The following is a 22887-nucleotide window of genomic DNA, read 5'->3' as shown; positions in this document are numbered from 1 at the left end:
AGCGGAGAAATGGCCAGGATCTACCATAGTCCTTCCAGTTCCTCTATCCACTCGTTAATGAGTAGGAGGGTGAACCTGGCCAGTGCTGTCATACTGAAAATATAAAAAAACTTAAGACTTTCTTGTATGAATTTGGTCTCAATATCGAGGGTCTCCACAATTCTGGACTAGAAGTCTTGGAAGGATTTAAAGTCACTGATCATGGTAGTGGGGGATTAGGCTGGGGTCACTGCTTCATCCAGAGATAAGAAGGTTTCCTTGGGTGGAGAAAGGGATCATTGTGGTAGCCCCCCCCCCCAATCATCTCCTGCAGCCCCACATCTGTTTCCAGTGTGGATGACCTAACCAATGATCGTGCCAGAGAATGGGATCTCCTCCTCCTGCTAGAAGCACAAGAGGGTAATTTCATCCTGTGTCTCAAAGAAGGACCTCAGTAATGCCAATATGGCCAAGCTGAAATGCCATACAGATGCTGATGTGGTTCAGAGAGGCCAACTGAGTCCCACTTTCAAACCTTTTTGGGCAGTGATCTGAAGCCCTTATGCTCTCTTTGGGGTCATTCTCCAATGGCATAGGAGATGGATCTCTGCTTGACGTTGTCAAAGAGTGTCGGTGATGGTGCGGAGAAGTATTTCTCTTCTTCAGAAGGTGGTGCCATGGGGAAATATGGAGCTGGTTCCAGTTCTAGTCACTTCTTCAGTACTAGGAACATGCCTCCACGGCTTATCTTGGGTCCTTACTCAACTGTCAGGGGTATCAGCACCATATTAGTACTGGATCTTTGATTGCTTAGGGCCTTTGTCTTTGGAAGAGCGATGCTTCATGAGCTCCTTCAGTTTAAGCGCTATCTATAAGATCAGTCTTCTTGTGCGACTCTATGTCCCCTCTGAGTGGGAATAGAAGCCAGCTTTACTACCGGCCATGCACACCTACAGCGATAGACACTGACACATACTTGAAGAATTATATATTCACGCATATGGGTGTGCAATATATGTTGTATATAAAATCTCTCTCTCAGAAAATACTATATAACATGAATACACAGCTGCTCAAGTTGCCACAATTGGTAACTGAGAAGACTGGTAAAAAAAGAGTCACAATAACTAGAAGCCTTAGATCTCCCTAGCCCCCATCAATCTGGTTATAGATCTGGATATTGCATAAAAACCACCCATGTCACATTGGACAACAATCTCATCCCAGCAATGGGTAGCGATCAGGTGTCTACGCTGATATTAGTTTTATCAGCTGCCTTCAGTTCCAGTGAACATTAAGTACTGTTGACTTGCCTGAAGTTATTTCTATGTGAGAGTGGGATGGGGCTCCTTGAGCAGCTTTGTTCCTTGAAGGCTGAAGCCCCAGAAGATTGTATTTGTATCATCAATCCTAAGGACATTCCTGTGCAGGGTGCTGCAGGGTTCCATCTTGCTACCATTCTCGTTCAGCATATGCACAAGGCCAGGACTGAGTATTTTTGTGTACTTTTTAACTGTATGATCTCAGTGCTGTAGTGGACATTGCAATTAGGAAACTTGACTCCTTTGCACAAAAGGAAGAAAATAATGGCTGAAATTCAAATTGTAGCTTCTTCCATCTAATTTGTTTCACCAACAGAAGATAAGCTGTGGTCTCATTCCACTTCATATATGCAAGAAGACAACTTAAGTTCTTATGTATAATTAGACGTAAGCTGGTATCCAATGGGAAGAACTGGTGGGACTTAAGACCTGGCCCTACACAAAGCCCAAGGGCATTCTGAAATCAAATCTGTAAAGTAAAAACAGCTTTGTTTAGGTCTGAACAATGAATAAACATCTTGGCAGAAGACTAAATGATTGCAGTGTAACTCTACCCTTACTCAAGGGATAAACAGGCAATACTATCATCTTGGTAAATTTAATGTTGGATGAATTAGTCACTATAATTGGAAATTCCATACGAACAAATTTAAGTTAATTGCCAGGAGGAAAATAGCTACATATAATTTTTCATCCTAATTTCCAAGACGATTTTGTTTGTTCAACAGGTTGCTTCTTCCTGAAAAAAATACATGCTTTTCTCTGCATCAGGCTCAACAATAAAGGTTACTATTTACTGCAAAGGAATAATACATTTCTCAGAGTTTTTTTTAAAAGGACACAGTCAACTAAAAATACTTGTGTCCAAAAAACAAAACAAAACAAAAAAACTCCCTACTTCCCCACGCCAAACTTCCTATTACTGTAAATGAAAGCTATTGGGGAAAAAAACTATTTTTTTTTCCAGTTTGTTCACTTTCTGTATATTGTTTAACCATAATCAAGATTTCCCTGTTTGTGTAAGTCTTTCACACAGTGAAAGAGGAGAGAAAAAACCTTAAAGGAAAGCATGGGTGAAAAACAATAAAAACTTTAAAGAAGATTCAGAGGCACATATACTTATCCTTTTAAAACTGAATAGACAGTGTCCATGTAAGTTATTTTTTGCCAACCAAACCTTATCTCCGTGGAATGCTGTGTAAGGAGGGTCAGCCATGAGAGCTTGGGGTCTGCTGATCCTTCTCGCTGACGTAATGGTGACTAAAAAGGCTGTCTTCAGAGTAAGGTGATATAAAGAGCATTCAGAAAGAGGTTGAAAGGGGGGCTCCATGGGATTTGTAAGAATAACATTAAGATCCAACCTTGGAGGGCATTCTGTTGACTGGTTGGTAAGAATGCAGTAACACCTTTAGAAATCTGGATCTCAGAGTATGAGAAAAAAACTGAGCATGACTGTACTGGAGGGTAGTGTGGTGAGACTGCATCCAGGTGGACTTTGATAGAACCGAGTGTCCAGGGTGTTTCAAATATAAAATATAGTTGAGGGTTTTTGGTACAGAAGCCTTCAGTGGGTTGAGATTGTGCTGGGCTGCCCAAATTGAAAATCTTTTCATTTAAAGGAGTAAGTCTTCCTTGTGAAGAGCCTTCTACTTTGCAGCAGGATCTCTTGTACTTGTAGTGAGCAGCTTCTGTTGGTAGCACTCAGGTGACCAACAACCATTCTATCAAATATTGTGACTTTGGGCATGGATGAAATACCTCACCTTGTTTCTGTGATATTATGAATGGACTGTCTTGCAGTGGTACAGAAGCCTAGACAGACATTTTAAGGAGCTATGTTAGCTAGAACTATCCTGAAGATATCTGTAACAGTATGACTGCAGCCTGTTTGATTTTGCACATCACTCTTGGAATCAAGAGACTCGGCACAATTGCATACATAAGACCTTCATCCCACTCTATAAGGAAGGTGTCTTGCAATGATTGAGGGCTCATGCCTCCCTAGAACAAAAGGTTGGGCATTTCATATGGTCTTTAGTGGCAAACAAGTCTATAATAGAATTTCCCATTATACTGGTTTAAGGATGGAGCTGTTCAGAGGCCATTTGTGGTTGGAGATGGATTGCTTGTTTAGGAAGTATTTTAGGTTGTTGCTGGCTCCTGGAAGATGAAAAGTGACAGGATATCCCATGTTCATAAACAGCATATCTATAACTTCATTGACTCTTGATATGGGATGATAAGAAGGTAGCTTCTTGCTTGTTCATACAGTACACTGCAGATATGTTGTGGGCAAGATTTTGTGGAGTTCAGTAGAACAGGCTGGAATGCTATGCAAGCTAACCTGATTGCTCATAATTTTCGTATGTTTATGTGAAGAGTCATGTCCTTTTGAGACCAAGTCCCTTGTTTATGGACACAATCCAGATGTGTGCCCCAACCTATACTTGATGCATCTGTGACCAACATCTTTCAAGGGGAGATATGGAGAAGAGGGCTCTGAACATTCTTGTGGTCTACCCACCAGTTCAGAGCTGATAGGATACGCACTGGGACCACCATTTGCATGCTCACTATATGCTGTGGCAAGGCACCTCCTTCTTCTCACCAGATTTAGTGCTTCCCTCTCTGGCGATGGCAGGCCTGGGGTAATCAGCCCCACTCACAGCAGAGTTTGCCTTCCCCCTTCTGTGCTCCCTTAGTTGTACTTTAAGGGTAGGCCTGAAGGTTGGCTTAAGGATTGATCTTCCACCAAACAAAGGAAAATATAGTTCCATAAACAAAGAAAACCCAGTGGGATATCTTTCTCTGCCTCCTCCCGGGTGCAGGGTGTCGCCCTGTTGGTTGCCCTGGGTGTCTTGCCCAGCAGGCCTCAGGTTTGACAGCTTCCCTTATGGGAAGGTGTCCAGCCTCCCACTCTGGAGAAGCTTATTTCCCAACTGCCACTAGCCTGGCAGCAGTGTGTCTCTCTCTTCCCCCTTTTCTCTCACCAGAGGAGGGGTTTTTAAAGGCCTCAGGCAGGCCTTAATTGGAATCAGGTGTCCCTCACTGACCTGAGGTAACCGCTTCTCAACTACTAGGGAAGAGGGCCTTTAACATTCTGGGGCTAATTTATCTGCCTTCTAGCACCCTCTTGCAGCCTTCTAGTCTGACTGTCACAATGCCTTGACCTTAACCAGCCTAGTAATGGACACAGGTGAAGTCTGGCTAGGGGCATCATGCGTGCGAGCAAACGTGTGGCCTAGAAGTTTGAGGCAATTTCTTACTGTAGTTGCTGGATTAGATTTGATACCAGTGATTACTGTATGAAGAGAAAAATCCTTCTTCAGGAAGATATGCTTTTGCTAATTTGGAGTTGATTGGGACTGCTATATAAATCCATGGCATGTCCACAACTTGAATACTGCACACAGTTCTAGTCACCCCATCTCAAAAAGATAAATTAGAATTGGAAAAAGTCCAGAGAAGGGCAACAAAAATGGTTAGAGGCATGGAACAGCTTTCATATGAGGAGAGTTTAAAAAGACTGGGACTGTTCAGTTAAAAAAAATAAATAAATAAAGAGAGGATGGGGGGGGGAGGGGAAATAGGTCTATAAAATCATGAAGGGTGAAGAATGTGAATAAGGAAGTATTATTTATCCCTTCACAACACCAGAACCAGTGGTCACCCAATGACAGTAGGTTTGAAAACCAAACGTCAGGAAGTACTTCTTCACACAATGCATAGCCAACCTGTAGAACTCATTGTCAGAGGATGTTGTGAAGGTCAAAAGTATAACTCAATTCAAAAAAGAATAATGTAAGTTTATGGAGGATAGGTCCATCAATGGCTATTAGCCACGATGGTCAGGGACACAACCCCATGTTCTGGATGTCCCTAAATCTCTGCCAGAAGCTGGGACTGGATGATGGGGGATAGATCACTTGATAAATTGCCCTGTTCTGTTAGTTTCCTCTGAAGCATCTGGCAACAGCCACCATCAAAGACAGAATACTGGGTTAGATGGACCATTGGCTATTTTTATGTCCTTATGTTTTCCTATAAATTCTATTATCTGTGATGGGCTCAGAGATGGTTTCCCATAATTCATCATGAATCTCAGCTGTTTGCATAGGTGAAAAACATATGTCAGGGTTGTGGCAACTTCCTGATGTGATCTGCCTATGATCAATCATCTACATTGAGCTAAAAGTGAATGACATCACCTCAGATATGTCACCACCACAGATAGACATTTTGTAAAGACTCTTGGTTCTGTGGAGAGACTGAATGGTATCATTTTGTATTGGTAGTGACTGGACCCCATTGTGAATTGCAGGTACTTTCTGCAGGTAGGATGGATGGTAATATGGAAGGATGCATCTTGTAGACAGCCATGAAACAATCTTGAGCCTGAAGGTCAAGGATGATGGAGGCTAGAGTTACCATCCTGAATCTGAGATGGCATATATATTTATTCAGTCTTCTCATGTCTAGAATAGGACAAAATCCCCTTTTTCCTTTGGAATAAGAAAATATCAGGATTAGAAGCCTCTTCCCCTATATTCCAGAGGAGACTTCTTCTATGATTCCTAGGCAAAGTAGGGAAGCCACTTATTTGAGCTGATTTTCATGAGAAAGGTCCTGAAGAGGCGCAGGGAATGGGGTCAGCAGGGGGTGAGAACCAAAAGTGGATGAGATAGCCATGGATGATACTTCCAGGACTCACCTGTCTGTCCTCATAGACCATGCCTGATGGAAGAAAGCAAGGTGGCGTACAAAAGTTAGAGTTTAGAGATGGTTCCTGAGTAGTTCAAGTGTGACTATGAACTCTTGTGAAAACCTTCTCCCTGGAAGCCAGTGCAGTGTGACAACAGTTGAGGAAAATGCCTCCTCTGAGAAAACCTCTGTTTCTTCTTGGGTGGATATTCAGATCATCTGTATTGGTGTTACAAGTCTTCTGCCTAGTTTGCCCCAGCACCTAACCGGCTTACAGTTTGTGGTATGTGCTCACAGAGTGGAATGTGGTCCTGGAATATTTGAGGGACTGTCATCTGTACGAGTGCTAAATAATTCTGTGCCCTTGAAGGGCAAATCCTCAGTTGTGCTTTGCGTTTCTTTTGAAACGCCAGAGGCTTGTGGACACAAAGCTCTGCGAATAGTCACAGAAATGGCCGCAGATCAAGCTAGAATGTCCGATGCATTCATGGCTGCCTGTTAGCAACATTTTAACTGTTAGCTGACCTTCCACAATAATGCTTTTCAAGTTCTGCTCTGGAGTCTTATATTCACCTTCGCCGCTAAACTTGCACACTACCCCAAATTGTATCTTGCAAATAAGGCCTCGTAACTGACAATTCATAGCTTCAGTGATGCTGATGAATTGTCCTTTATTCCAAATAAGTAATTTTTTAGATCTGTATCTTTTGGGGTGCTTGTAATCTGCTTAGTCTGTTCATGGGTCACAGAGACCAGCAAGGAAGGTGGGTGAGGAGCCAGCACAGAATGGAAGTGGATGGTGTAACCAGATGATATAAACTTCCCACATCCATCTGTTGGATGTTATCTTTTCCCAGAACACCCAGATTGGTCAGATCATTTCTAAATAACGGGAGAAGAGGAGGAGACTGGAACTTTGAATCTGAATGGTAGCATGGTTTGCAGCTCTCAACCTGCATATGAAAATGAATACTTGCCAGATGAAGCCATTTACAATGCACACTTCACTTCTCTACAGAGGAAAAAGGACAGTAAGCTATCTAAACTCCTACCTGCCACAGAGGGCTACAACAGTGGTACCCTCAACTCATCTAACAACACTGTCAATCTTTCCAACCACACACTTAGCCCAGCAGAAGAGTCTGTCCTATCTCGGGGACTCTCTTTCTGTCCCACCATCCCCATGAACACGATACAGTTCTGCGGTGATCTGGAAGCCTACTTTAGTCGTCTCCGACTCATGGAATATTTTCAACGCACCACTGAACAGTGCACTGACCCACAGGAACCCTTCTACCAACACTACAAGAAGAACTCTGCGTGGACTCCTCCTGATGGTCGAAATGACAGACTGGACCTCTACATAGAGTGCTTCCGCAGACGTGCACAGGCTGAAATCGTGGACAAACAACATCACTTGTCCCATAAGCTCAGCCGTACAGAACGCAATGCCATCCACAGCCTCAGAAACAACTCTGACATTATTATCAAAGGGGCTGACAAAGGAGGTGCTGTAGTCATAATGAACAGGTCAGATTAGGAACAGGAGGCTGCCAGGCAACTCTCCAAGACCACATTCTACAGGCCACTATCCTCTGATTCCACTGAGGAATACAAAAAGAAACTACACCATCTGCTCAAGAAATTCCCAGCTACAGTACGGGAACAAGTCTACATGGACACACCCCCAGAACCCCGACCAGGGGTATTCTATCTGCTACCCAAGATCCATAAACCCGGAAATCCTGGACGCCCCATCATCTCAGGCATTGGCACTGTTACAGGAGGATTATCTGGCTCCTCGCTTACAGACAACCCCCCAATCTGAAGCAAATACTCACCAGCAACTACACACCACACCACAGAAACACCAACCCAGAAACCAATCCCTGTAGCAAACCTCTTTGCCTACTCTGTCCCCATATCTACTCTAGCGACACCATCAGAGGACCCAACCACATCAGCCACACCATCAAGGGCTCATTCACCTGCACATCCACTAATGTTATATATGCCATCATGTGCCAGCAATTTCCCTCTGCCATGTACATTGACCAAACCGGACAGTCCCTCCGCAAAAGAATAAATGGACACAAATCGGACATCAGGAATGGTAACATACATAAGCCAGTAAGTGAACACTTCAATCTCCCTGGTCATTCTGTTACAGATTTAAAAGTCACCATCATTGAACAAAAAAACTTCAGAAACGGACTTCAAAGAGAAACAGCAGAACTAAAATTCATTTGCAAATTTAACACCATTAATCTGAGCTTGAATAGGGACTGGGAGTGGCTGGCTCATTACAGAAGCAGCTTTTCCTCTCCTGGAATTGATACCTCCTCATCTATTATTGGGAGTGGACTACATCCACCCTGATTGAATTGGCCCTGTCAACACTGGTTCTCCACTTGCGAAGTAACTCCCTACTCTCCATGTGTCAGTATATAATGCCTTCATCTGTAACTTTCACTCTATGCATCTGAAGAAGTGAGGTTTTTACCCACGAAAGCTTATGCCCAAATAAATCTGTTAGTCTTTAAGGTGCCACCAGACTCCTTGTTGCTATGTAGTCTTGTTTGCAGAGGTCAAGGTCTCTCGTTCTGGATTCTTGGCCATTTCCCGAATGGCTTAAATGTTCTTTGCTGAAACACTATCTATGCAGAACAAAACTCTGAAATGACTGAGGCCTGTTAGATTTTCTTCTGTTAGCAGGAGTATAGATGCCAAGAGAACAGAGGATCGCTCTGGAATGTTAAGTGAACTAAGTGACTCAGCTGTCCTCTCACTGACTAGTTTTGGTTCCCCAAATGAGAGTGTCTGGACCTCTTTTGGATGGAACCAGGATGCATGAAGCATAACTACTGCAGTAGCCACGAATCAGGACACCATATCTGCTGCATCTAAAACAGCCTGTTGAGATGGCTTGGCTGTAAGAGGACCCTCAGAGATGATGAACTGAAATTGTTTCATGCTCTTATGGTAGTTGCTCAATAAAGTAAGCAAGCTTATTATAATTGATGTCATTGTATTTTGCCATAAGAGCTTGATAGGGTAGTTTGCTACTCTGAATTGCAAACTGGTACTAAGTAGATCTTATGACCAAAGAGATCCAAATGATTTTGATTTTTCCTCGTGTGATGTTGTTTTAGAAAGCTGTTGGTTATGTTCATTTGCTACATCATCACTAACCAATTAGGTACTGGTTGGGAAAAAAAGGTACTCAGATCCTTGTGACAGTATATAATATTTCATGTGAGCTCTTTTACATGTTGGAGCTAAAGTTAGAGTTTACGAGACTGTCAGGGTCAGAGTCAGGCTGGAGTTGGAGACTGGAGATCAAAGGCCGTACCAGGCTGGAATCAGGGTCAGAGTCAGGCTGGAGTCGGAGACCAGAGATCAGAGGCAGTTCCAAGCTGGAATCAGGGTCAGAGTCAGGCTGGAGTTGGAGACCGGAGATCAGAGGCAGTACCAGCTAGAATCAGGAAGCAGGAATGAGGGTCACAATCAGGCTGGAATCGGAGACCGGAGATCAAGCAAAGTCTGGCACTGCAGCAGGCTGAAATCTGTCCATTGCCCAGGCAACTTTCTGGGGCAACTCCTGGGGTTAAATAGGGTGCTTGGCCAATCAGAGGGCTGCAAGGTATGTTATTCTAGGCCTCTTGGGTGGTACTTCCTGTGGTGCCTACTCTCCACAGTGCTCCCCGGCTGTGCCTCTGCATGGCCTCCTTGTGGCACTGTGGGAACATCAGCTGTCCCAAGCTCTGCAGATCCAGGTTCTAGACCCCAGATCCTTACACACAGCAACAATCAATCCAAGAAGTCATAAGGGTCTGGTGCAGGTGCTCTTGTTCTGCTCTTTATGCCCTCACGTGGGTGAGTGGGAGCACAAGGACATGCATGGTACAGGCACAGCACAGTAGCTGCTGCTATTCAAAAGATCCCAACCTTGGGTGCATGCACACAGAACCATTCTTGAAGAACAGCACTTGGTTTTGTTTGGCCTTCTGAAAAAAAAATAAGTTCACTAATTGCATCTTCTAACAGAATTTTTTTTTATGACTTTGATAATTACATACAAAGAACATCACAATATAAAAGTATGGCAGTGGTCAGTTAGTTTATATAAATATTTCATTACCCTACAGTTTGCATATTCAACGACAGCACTGACACAGTTTACCATGTGTATTTCACAAACCTAACTCCGACTCATGACAGGTACATACTCTTAAAAATACACACATTACTTACTATACATATTAGACTGTGCAATATATATAAAATGAGCGAAGCTCGTGTTGACAGATTTCAACGAGTATTGTAGACCAGAGTTAAAGTTTGTATAACAAAGACGGCAGTTTTTTAGGCATCAGTACAGCCATTAAATGAATATATAAACTGTAATCGTAATGAATAATTTATGCACACTGCCTTAGCTGTTTGTTTCCATACTTTTTAACAGTTCATTTTTTAATGCTGCATGTTTTAGATGTATAGGGCACCTTAAATATAATTTAACTAACTCTCTGTGGTCTCCTTGATCTCTGTCCCTTCCCTCCCTCTTCTCCTCACCTTCCGCTTTCTGATAAAATGGCTTGATCTTCTTTACTCATCCCATTTTGCCATACCCCTGGCCACCATAATAAAAAAATAAAGAAATAAAAATACTTTAAATTGAAAAAACATACAAGAAATTAGCACGTAACCATCAAAACCCTGAGCACTTTGCTTGTATGTTTTATCTCTTGCCTCTACCCTTTAATTTTTGTCTTTTTAGATTCTAAGCTCTTCAAAAACTGCAGGTTCTTATTAACATTATAGTAAATTCTATTTATTAGCAACCTCTCAGTTCCCAGCAAAAAGAAGCTATTATCTGGAGGCTGCAAATAAGTGGACAGTTTGCAGGGCTGCAGCCAAGGAAGAGAACGTGCTCGGTACCTCTCCCTTCAGCCCCATAAACCTGTCTGCAGTTGGTGCTCAGCACTTTCTTCCCTAAGTGCAGCCCCACAAGCAGGTTTATGGGACTGCAGCCAGGGAAAGAAGCACTGGGACATGCTGAGATCAGGCCCCTGGTGCCAGAATAGGGTACAGCCTGGAAAGCACAGAGGTACCATGCAGTCCTGAAGGCCCCCAGCATCCCTACTCCCCAAGGAGAGCCACCAGTATCCAGGCTGCAGCCCTCCCCTTCCTGCTGCTGCCCTGTCTGCAGCCTCCCCTCCCAGCTGTAGGCAGGTTTGCAGTGTTGCAGGCAAGAAAGGCATGTCAAAAAGTTGTCATACGCTACAAACCTGTTGCCAATATCCGAATATTATTAAAGTAAATGGGACAGGACTGGTTCCTGGCAAAATGCTGCTATTAACTGGAAGTCATTAATATCAGGATTACTATTAAGCGGAATCCACTGTATTTCTTACTTATATTAGTAAAAAAATAATCCTTATTTGCACCAACATGCTTGGGAAGAGCAGAAAACTGAACTCCTCTTGAACTCAAGTTCTGTGTCTTAATTACAGGTACTGCACCTAGCACAATAAGAACCACAACCACAATTGGGGCGCTGGGATACTACTGCAATAAACACACATCATCACATGAGAATTTCCTACATTAAAAGAAAAAGAGAGCCTCTGCTACGAGTTTTCTACTCATGGAAGCAAATGACTGCAGCCAATAGAAGTGATTCAGAAATTTAAAGCAAGTCAATAAATGTTTAACTGGCTGAAATAGAAGACATTTTACTTCTAGAAACATAAAAGTTTAAGGAAACCAAAAGGGAGAGTTGGTACCCCTATTTCCTTGTTAGTGGCGCCACCCTCCTTAGCGCTCACTATCCTTTGATGTTCCTAAGTCAGCAGCAACTTCTGCTTCCACAGACTAAGGAAAGTCTGAAGGGCAGTATAAACTAAGGGAGGGAAGGGGGGGGCCCAGCGAGGTAGCTCAAAAACTCTAGGGAACTCTGAAGTTTTTCAAGAGAAAAAAGGAAACCTGCATAAAGCTAAGATAGTTAAGGGTTTCAGCACTTACAGCTTTAAGCACTTTAGCTATTTAGGTGCATAAAACTAAGTAAATCTATACAGCAGCTTTAAGGACAGTAATCCAAGTCAGCAACAATGAACATTGCAAAGAACTTTATTATTTCAAAGCCAATCTCCTAAAACTCTGTTAAACACAAGTGTGTTTAGAATCTACGTGTGTGAACTTGGGGGTTTGGAAATTATTCTGTTTGAGAAAGGCGGATAAAAAAAAGACTCACAAAAGGGGTAATCTGACTACTTATTTCAAACTATTTCTTACTTTATGACTTTTGAATCTCAGTGAAACATTCTCCTCCTGCCTATACGAGTCACAAAATATTTCACAATAGCTTGTTCCAACTAAAATTGGTGGGAGGGAGAGGTGTAAATGAAAATAAGCCATACAAATGATTACTGTATGTAGCCTTAGACATGAAAATTGCAAAGGACATCTTCACAACAAACAAGTCTAAATATTTGCTTTTTAAATTTAGTCTACTGACAGCAGAATCCTACAAATAAATGTGTTACCTTTTCTCCTGTTGACAATCATCTATTTAATACTTTGCTTTTCCCTAACCTTCCCAAGATCTTGTTACAGAGGTTCAACCATTTTTTGGTATGAGTTTGACATTAAGAAAACCTTTCCATATATAAACTGGGATTTTCTCAAATGAAATGAATCACTGGCAACTACAGATTTGAAAATGTGTATATCTGATTAATGTCAGCACTAGCACTCATGCTTTTGACTGCATTAGCAAACAGCCCCTGTAACAAATCTGCTCACAAAAAAGTGTAGTTTTTAAATTGTTAGTTGGTTTATGACCAAGTTGTTATACCTGAAGCCTAAGCAAACTACAGTGTAATAAAAATTAAATTTTCATGTGTCAACATTTGCAAGCTAAAAAGAGAGAGAAAACTAAATTCAACGGAAATATACTAGACAGTGTATTCTGGAAACGCAGAGGGGAAAAACAGGAAAGCTGACATATTCATTTGACATATGCATTTAACATTTCTGTGAAAACTATTTTAATATTTGTGTGAAAGAGGAAGAGAAATTTCTTACATTCAAGTTCTAACATAATACTTTGAATCTAAAGAGCATACCAGGACCAAAAATGACAGACTATTCAGAAAAAGTCAGGCAGTAGCCAGACTGTACATTTTTTTCGTGTTAGTTTTCCAACTATAAACCTCCAATTTTGCTTATTGACTCCTATCATTTATATTCATTAAACAACTAAAGGAAATAAATATAGTAAGAAAAAAGATTATAAAGTAATTTATTTATAAGGACCCATTTTTGACAGAACATTAAAATTTTATCTCAGTGACATTCATGAAAGCCTAATAATTACTTAGGGTTACCATATCTCAAATAAAAAAAGAGGACCCTCCACGGGCCATGGCCCCGCCCATTTCCCCACCCCTAGCCCCGCCCCAACTCCGCCCCTTCCCCACCCTAACTCCGCCCCCTCCTCCCTCCCACTCCCAGCCAGGGGGAAAGGGCTGCCCCAGTGCTACCAGCATCACGGTTTCCCGGGCAGCCCCCAGACCCTGCGCCCCCAGCCGGCATTTCCCCAGCGCAGCTGGAGCTCGGGAGGGGAAGCGCCCAGCCGGGGGCGCAGGGTCTGGAGGCTGCCCAGCAAACCGTGAAGCCGGTAGCGCTCGGGCTTTGGGCAGCCCCTATGCCTCCGGACCCTGTGCCCCCAGCCGGGCACTTCCCCTCCGGGGCTCCGGTGGCTCTGCGTAACTTACACTGTATAAGTTACACAGAGCCGAAGAGGAGCAGAGCCCCCGCAGCTGGAGGCTCTGTTCCTCTTAGGCTCTGTTTAAGAGCCGGGCTGCCCCAGCGCTACCGGCTTTGGGCAGCCCCCGTGCCTCCGGACCCTGCGCCACCGGAGCCCGGGAGGGGAAGTGCCCGGCTGGGGGCGCAGGGTCCGGAGGCAAGGGGGCTGCCCGAAGCCGGTAGCTCTCGGGCAGCCCGGTTCTTAAACAGAGCCTCCAGCGGCTGCGGCTCTGTGTAACTGACACTGTGTCAGTTACAAAGAGCCCCAGCCGCTGGAGGCTTTTCTCCTCTTTGGCTCTGTGTAACTGACACTGTGTCAGTTACACAGAGCCCCGGCAGCTGGAGGCTCCAGCAACCCCGGCTCTGTTTAAGAGCCGGGCTGCCCGAGCGCTACCGGCTTCGGGCAGCCCCCGTGCCTCCAGACCCTGCGCCCCCAGCCGGGCACTTCCCCTCCCGGGCTCCGGCGGTGCAGGGTCTCGAGGCACGGGGCTGCCCGAAGCCGGTAGCGTTCAGGCAGCCCGGCTCTTAAACAGAGCCGCCATTTTCCCGGACATGTTCGGCATTTTGGCAATTCCCCCCGGACGGGGGTTTGACTGCCGAAAAGCCGGACATGTCCGCGAAAAAGAGGACGTATGGTAACCCTAAATTACTCTAATTTTTGATCACGCTGAAAATGTGCATAAGATTATGGAGTTTTGAAGAGAAAAATGATGGCTAGAGTACATACATTCTGGTGGAAGTCTGTTCTTTCTAAAAGCAAGTCTTTCAGTTTTCTTTCTGCTTTCTGCCAAACTAAACAGGACTCCGTAAACATATTGACGAACTGGCCTATAAAGCAGAGCAGCAGGAGGCAGGTCTTTGTTGGCTTCGTCTTCAATAGAAACAGCAATTTTGATTTCACCCTTTGCGTGGAAGAAAGCAGAATAATATTGCACATATGTATATATACATTTTCCATTCAACATAAAAGTATGCTAACACAATCCTGCTTTAAAACCATTTCAGTCATATATTTAATCAATACAAAATATATATTTGAAGAACAGATGCCAAGAGTTAAGCTAGAATTTAGGGACTACTTTCAAAATCACAAGTGACTTAGCAGCACAAGTCTCACTGATCATATGCTCCTAAATACCTTAGAGACTTTGAAAATCTTCCCCGGTAGTTCCCCCCCAAGTTTGAAATAAGTTTTTGCTTCTCAGTCACTGACACACACAATTATGCAGGTGACGCAAAGCTTTTTAAATAGCCAAGAAACGTATTATTAATATAGCAAAAATATTCAAAATTGAGCATTTTACCAGTAAAGAAACAATTAGGGATATGATGAATCTGCCTTTTTTTTTTTTAATGGATCCCAAATACTAGCCAATTATATTCAAAGACTTAATAGGAAAAGTCAGATAAGACAATATTTTGAAAATCAGTAAAAGCCGCTTTATAAAAGTTAGAAGTATATTTGTAATTAAAATATGCTTTAAGTAACACTATTTAGCTATCCATTTAATATCTTGTGTGGCTTTCACTAAGTTTTGAATACTAAGCACTAAGTGAACAATTTAATTTAAAATACTGTATAAACTGAAAAGATACATATGGTGTATATACAATAATTTTAAAATAAAAATAAAGTGCATAGCTTACTTTTGTGTTCACTACGAAAAAGGATTAATACAATTACATAAGTATAGCGCTTCTTGTAGATAAAAATTGTTGGGAAAGAGCAGCATTAAGTACAGGGCTGAGGGCTAGGACTGTCTGAGTTATATTCCCAACTCTACTCCCTGGTTGTACTGGCTTGGGGCAGGTTGCTTAACTCTCTGTCTCAATCTGCTCGCTGTAATGTTGGAGATAAATACTATCTACTTTACAAGGATGTCATAATGTTAGTATCTGTTCTCCCCCTATTTCAGTGTGGCTCTTGACAGGGCAGAACTCTGCAAGCATAGTGTCTTTATGCAAGTGGTCAAACCTGACTGCTTTCTACAAGCCCTAACATGGAAGAATTTTTATAGCAAATTTCTAATGCGGTACAAATGGGCCCAGATGTATCACTTATTAACTTAGACATGGACTATTTTCTTTACTCTGTCTCAGACTATCACTAACCTCTCTTCCTACCATAATACATTTGGGGGTTCTTGGAGAACACAAAGGTAGATCAATGTCTCCCCAACCTTTATGAGGTCAGGCTCTTTACAGGGTTTGACACTTCAACTCCTTATTAAAGTCGCCCATGGCTTGGAGTGTTCATGGAGTAAAGAGCAAATTAAAAAATGCCCATTTTGAGCCACTGTATTCCAGATATCTCAATACTTTCTCTTGTGTAAAGTCATTTTGGCTCAATGAGTATAAGAAGTCCATTCAACTTTCTAGTTTCATTTGACATCAGTGCCCTAATCAAGCTTTTCCCACAAGGATCATGTCTGTGTGGCTGTCTGACTACATATTAGAATGACCTGATTCGTGTGAAGCTAGAGAATCACAAAATACATTCATTTCTTGGGACACATCCTACAAGCCATTAAGTGGTCATATCTGATATTTTCTAGGATATGCTTTTTTCTCCCCTGCTCTTTTCTCTACCTGTCTGTCATTCTGATTTTTTGAGGACTGTATCTTACTTAACACACACCCATATGCCTCACTTCAAGAGTTTGGTGGTTTCTGAATAGAAAGGAATATGTTTACCCTCTGTAGGAGTGCTTACTCATTTGCGCATTTCTGAGCTTTGATGTTAGTCACTTTGAAGAAATATTTTTTGCAATCTTTGTGTAATTAGAAGGTTAGGGTGAAGCTCTTGCTTCCTGCTCTTAAAAGATATGGGGAAAATGTTCTGGAACCCCTGAAATACTTATTGTTAGACCATGCTGAGTAGGGCAGAGCACACATGCCAGACTATATATGCTCTTTGAGGATAAAAATCATAAGAACTTGGGGAGTTTTCTACATGACAAATGCTGCTGAGATCTTCAGAGAATTACAAAGTGAGTACTTTTCCAATCAAGGCAGGTTTCTATTTTCTGACCATCTCCTGAACAAATAATCTATAGACAATCCTATATCCCTCTGTTCGTCATAGATTTTGGAGAGTCTAATGGAGTAATGCAACCACCAACGTGTACTGATCAGTTTTCAATAAATCATCACCATGAATGCACAGCTACAGGGTGTGTACAAACAGCTCATTCTATAAATATTACAATTGCTGAAAGCTTTTTTTGTTTTTGTTTTAATGTTAACAGTGTTTCCATAATGAACAAGGCTGCCGGTTTTTGCCATCTACAATGCCTCTAGCATATTTTTAAAGTTATCAGAAATAGTAGTGCCTGTGTGCTTGCTGTCAAAACAGTACAGTGTCACATAAAGGCTCATCTGTAAATTTACTAGCAATACGAGTAGAAGTTAGGCTGAGGAACATCCAAGTTATACTACTCTAAGTCCATGTATCAGCTGCAATGTCCTTGGACTGTGGCGATTCAGACTTACTCTGTTTTATAGATCAATGTTTGATTCATTCATATTTTAAGATGTCTGGATTTGTATTTAAAATCAAAGATTCATACATTCCTACTTATAAAAATACTATATCAATAAGCATTTGAACACTTGGAATTAGAAAATCATAGTCTTCCATTCCACGGATCATGGTGTGATTTTTTTTTAATTTGGGGAGGGGAGGGGATTTACACAAGGCAGAATCTTAAATTAGCCCATACATGTTCCCTTGTCTTCAGATTTTGAAATTAGGGAAACTGTACTGAAACTGAAATCTGCTACACACAGAAGAACGAAGATCACTAGATGGTGTTAGGTTATGTCATTATTTTCCCCATAAACCTATCATATAAGCATCTATAAACTGTTTCAACCACAAAAGTTACTCCTCCCTTCTAAAAGGACAAACAAGTTAAATTTAGCAAAGTAGATTTTAATGTATGTTTTGACAGAAGCTCAACTGCAAACTTCTCTCTGCTTACCACAAATTATACCACCCCCATGGCTTTAAAGGCTGATTGTGTTTATTTTTATTGAAAGAGACATGGTAGGTGAGGTAATATCTTTTATTGGACCAACTTCTGCTGGTGGAAGGTACAAGCTTTCAAGCTTCATAGAGCTCTTCTTCAGGTCTGGGGAATGTAACCAGAGTGTCTAAGCTAAATACAAGTTGGGACAAATTGTTAAGCATAAGGGTTCATACATGCAGTAAGAGACCACTTAAAATGAAACAGGCAACTAAGAGATACCAGGCAAACAACTAATACCACTTTCTACCTGTTAAGAATTTTAAATCTTAACTATTCCTTATTCCTATTCTATTCTGACAAAGTCTGCACCAATAATTTCTGTAGGGTTGTAGACTACTGTCCTTCAAGTACACCAGAAATGCCACCAATACCAATGTGAACTGCACAAGAGTAGTATATGTCCCTAGTAAGATTCCAGCAGGGTCAACCAACCTGTACCCACTCCCCCCACCTTTTTTTATTTTAAATAGGACTCTTAGGAAAATTAAAAGCATTCACTACTAACTTACCTTTCCCCTCACAGAGTTTCAATTTAAGATGTTAGAATCCCAATTTTCTCTATAGTATTACATATTATATATATTACACATCAATGAATACAAGTATTCGATATTTTGTTTATATATACACTCATTTACTTTACCCACAATTAAAACTTTATTTTGTCTTTTCCTTTTGAATTAAATTCCTTACAAGCTGTATTTCAAGCAGCAGCAACATCCCTGAAGTCACATGGCAAGATAACCAACATGACACAATACTGTTACCTCAATCCCCTTCCTCTCCGTTTTTAGGTTTTCAGTGTGCTGCAGATTGTTGTACAGACAAAGTAACTGTACTGTAGTAATTGGCAGGGGAACACAGGAGTTTTTTGGAAACTGGGGAGGGGGTCATTAAGGCTTTTGGTACCCAGGAAGGTCTGAAATTTGTATTTGGTACCCAGCAAGTAGTCAAGGCTTTTGGTACTTGGAAGGGGATGAAAGGTGTACCCTCCCCTCCATATAGGGGAAGGGCAGAGGTGTTTTTAATTTTGGAAGTGGGAGAGTAATAATTCTTGGTAGCAACTAGCTGCTCCACTGCATCCTTCCCCAATATTTGCCACTACATCCAACAATGACAAATAAGCATAATAGTTAATGGTTTCTGATAAAAAGGTAATTTAAACCGTCAACAGACTTCAGTGTTCACATCCAAGAGATGAACAATGAAGTTCATACCTCCCAGACCTTTGTTTTAGGCTCTTGGCAAACTCAGAAAACATCGCATCAGTTACACTCAGCTTATGTTTTTAAGGTTTCCCTATAAACATGAGGGTTATAGACAAATGAAAGCTTTAGATTCTGGAAAACAATTATGTGGCCATTTAAAAATAATCCACAATTATGCAACAATTTACGTGGCAATGTAATCATATAACACATTGGACCCTGCCTGCAGATGTCAAATATCATTTCTATTAACTGAAAAAACAGATCAGTCTTTAAATATTGATTGCCCTACTGTATTCAATGCAGGGGTCCCTAAATTTTATTTATTGCTGGAACAGATTCCTCACAATTTAGGATAATTCTTCTTTGGATGTTTAATTGCTTGGATACTTTTCTGCATTCTATGATCACATATTCAGATAGTACATTTAAACAACAACATCAAATATAGCATTTGACTATTCGCATAAAGAAATTAATCAGACATTTGCTTCTGTGTTTTCCTTTTAAGGATAAGGAAAGTAAATGGAGAAAAAGTGTATCTATGCCATGTTATGGTTGAGAATTGAAACACAACGAAACACAAAACTAAACTCTGGTGCAGGTACACTTACATATTTCAATTCTCAATCATTACACTGCATTAATGTCCATTTTTGTGCTGAAATACATTGCTAAACATATATTTGTCAAAACAGAATTCCATGACAAAAAAAAAAAAAGCTATGCAAAGATTAACAGAAGATTTGGATGCTCAAAATTAAATGCCTGGTTTGCCGATTTTGGTAGACTTATGCAAATATCTATGTTGTTGCCAGGGCAATTGATAGGTTTGTTTAGTGTATTTTTAAAATACAAGGGTGCTCAAAGCTTTAGATGGGAGATATTTTAATACTAAGTACTTAAAATCCAAATTTTTATATATATAGTAGATACCTGAAGTCAGCACAGATATTTGTATTAAACTTCATTGTGCATTGTTTATATAATTTAGAAATGGAGGCAAACTCACAAGCAGGAATCCTAGTTTTCCATGATAGAACCCTGTTTATCCAAGCCTCCATTATCCAGCTCTCCGTATTAATCAAATCACCAACCGCTCAGGGCTGATCGCCCAACCCCCCGACCCCATCTTAAAATAAGAGATACAAAGTTCTTTGCCAATCCTCCTGATTATCCCAATTTTTGATTATCCGATCTGCCTCTGGTCGATCAGATAAACAGGGTTCCACTATAAATTTAAAGAGCATTCAAAAAAATTAATTGCAAGAGGAAGAGGTTATGCGCACTGAATAAACGACACTGGTATTTTCAGTAAAATTTAATTAACACTTAGTATATGTTTTTTTTTTCCCCACGAAATGTAAAACCTAAAAATTCTCTGTAAAAACGCATATTCTGCATTTTCCACAGTAAATGGATTTCTAGAATCCGTGTTCACAAATTTTAGTTTTTGATATGCAATGTGGTTAGTCACAAGTCCTCCGTGAATTAAAAAAAAAAAATTCATTGCTAAGCATTTTTGTGTGCAAGTCAAGTACAGTAAAAGCTTTTTTATCCGGCATGTTGGGGGAATTGGGGGCGGGGAGGCAGTAAGTGGAAAATTCCGGTTAACTAAGAGGGAGGGAGTTTGAGTGCGGGGCATGGTCTCTGGGAGGGAGTTTGGGTGTGGGAGGGGGCTTGCGGTAAGGGGTCAGGGCATGGGAGGGAGTGCGGGGTGCCGGATCCGGGCAGCGCTCACCTTGGGCAGCTCCCCGGAAGTGGCGACCGGTCCCTGCTGCTCCTGGGGGAGGCGCGGCTAGGCAGCTCTGCGTACTGCTTCTGCCCGCATGCGCTGCCCCCACAGTTCCCACTGGCTGCAGTTCCCAGCCAACGGGAGCTGCGGAGTCAGCGCTTGGGGCAGGGTAGTGCACAGAGCCGCCTAGCCACGCCTCTGCCTAGGAGCAGCAGGGACAGGTCGCTGCTTGCGGGGAGCTGCCCAAGGTGAACGCCGCCTGTATCCGGCACCCCGAAACCCCTCCCACACCTCAACCCCCTGCCTCGAGCCCCCTCCCGCACCCAAACTCCCTTCCAGAGCCCAGGCCCTGCACGGCCTCCAGCGCCCCAATCCCCAGCCCCACACCCCCTCCCACACTCTGAACCCCTCGTGGCCATTCCTCCACCTAGGAGCAGCAGGGACGTGTTGCCGCTTCAGGGAAACCACGCGGAGAACCTGCCGGCCCCACGCCAGACTATAAACCGGACTTTCAATGAAGATCAGAAATGCTGGTTTATAGAACTTTCTGGTTGGTAAAGTGCCAGATAACGTGGTTTTTAAAGTGCATACGCGGCTTTTACTGTATTAGGTTTTATTTGTACGCTTTATATTTAATGTGTGGGGGAAGGGCAAGTTTATATAATTTTCTCCAACCCCCATTCAAACATTTGAGCATGATGCACATTTTTTTAAAACTGATTTTGAGTATCTATTTTGTTGGGTAACCAAGCCTTAGGAATGGGGCAGTGTAGCAAAGGGGCGTGGTCTCCCTCAGAGACTGACAGCGTGGGAGAGCCAGATGTCCCCTGGTGTGGGGAACCTGGAAGGCCTAGGCCGCCACACTGAAAGCAGAAGGGCAGGACAGGAACAGGAAATATAAGAGGTGGGCCCTGCAGCTCAGTTGAGCAGGAGCTGCCGAGGGAGGCGGACGCTTCCAGACCGCTGCTGGAGCCAGAACCCACAGAAGACTTTGGCTGTACCGAGGAGACCGCCAGGTACCTGGACTGCGTGACATGCCCGACACTGAAGAGTTGCTGGGACTGCCGCTTGCAGTGTACCCCGGGGAGACGCCTGACGACTAGCATTGCCAGGTGTCTGATTTTCGACTAGAACGCCCAGTTGTAAAGGGACCCTGGTGGCTCCAGTCAGCACTGCTGACCGGGACGTTAAAAGTCTGGTTGGCGGCGCAGACAGGCTCCCTACCTGGCTCCGCGCAACTCCTATGAAGCTGCCAGCATCTCCCTTTGGCTCCTAGGTAAAGGAAGGGCCACAGGGGTCTGTGCGCTGCCCCCATCCCCAATGTCAGTTCAGCAGTTCCCATTTGCCAGGAACCACAGCCAATGGGAGCTGAGGGAGAAGCACCTGCAGATGCGGGCAGCACAAAGAGCCATATGGTCACGCCTCCACTTAGGAGCCAGAGGGAGATGTCACTGCTTCCTGGGAGCTGCCTGAGGTAAGCGCCACCCGGAACTCACACCCCGCACCTTCTCCTGCGCCCCAACCCCCTGCCCCAGCCCAGATCCCCCTTCCGCACCCTGAACCCCTCATTCTGGCCCCACCCTGGCCCACTCACCCCTTCCCGCACTCCAACCCCCTGCCCCAGCCCGGAGCCTCCTCTTGCACCCCAAGCCCCTCATCCCTGGCCCCATCCCCTTCCACACTCCAACACAGAGCCCTCTCCTGCACACCCCTCATCTCTGGCCCCACCCAAGAGACCTCACCTGCAGCTGGAGCCCTCACCCCCTCTCACACCCCAGTGAAAATGAGCAAGCGAGGGTGGGGGAGAGTGAGCGACAGAGGGAGGGGGGATGGAGTGAGCAGAGGCATGGCCTTGGAGAAGGGGTGGAGTAGGGGCAGGGCAAGGGTGTTAGGTTTTCTGCAAATAGAAAGTTGGCAACCCTACGGAAGACCTTTGGATGCAGGTACACTAAAGGGGAGTATAGGAAGTAGCCATGGGGAACCAGATTACTCTCTTGCTGTGATGCCGCTGGAGACATGGTCAGTGTGTTGCGGGTGGATTCCCCACTGACCTAGTGGCAGACCACTCTGCCACTGTTAGGGCCCTGGGCTGGAATGCA

General features: G+C 43.2%; 1 protein-coding gene across 4 annotated transcripts in view; it reads right to left on the bottom strand.

The window, feature by feature from the left end:
- Positions 1–22887, bottom strand: part of FAM120A (family with sequence similarity 120 member A) — a 115500-nt gene that overhangs the window by 36045 nt on the left and 56568 nt on the right. For all 4 annotated transcript variants that reach the window (XM_005307154.5, XM_024102956.3, XM_024102958.3 and 1 more), the window contains one exon: positions 14542–14716. In XM_005307154.5, the coding sequence (XP_005307211.2) occupies positions 14542–14716 (175 nt within the window). The remainder of the gene's footprint in view (positions 1–14541; positions 14717–22887) is intronic.

This window comes from Chrysemys picta, chromosome 7 (genome assembly GCF_011386835.1).
Source record: "Chrysemys picta bellii isolate R12L10 chromosome 7, ASM1138683v2, whole genome shotgun sequence".
Lineage (NCBI taxonomy): Eukaryota > Metazoa > Chordata > Testudines > Emydidae > Chrysemys > Chrysemys picta.
This window is presented reverse-complemented; position numbering and strand designations above follow the sequence as displayed.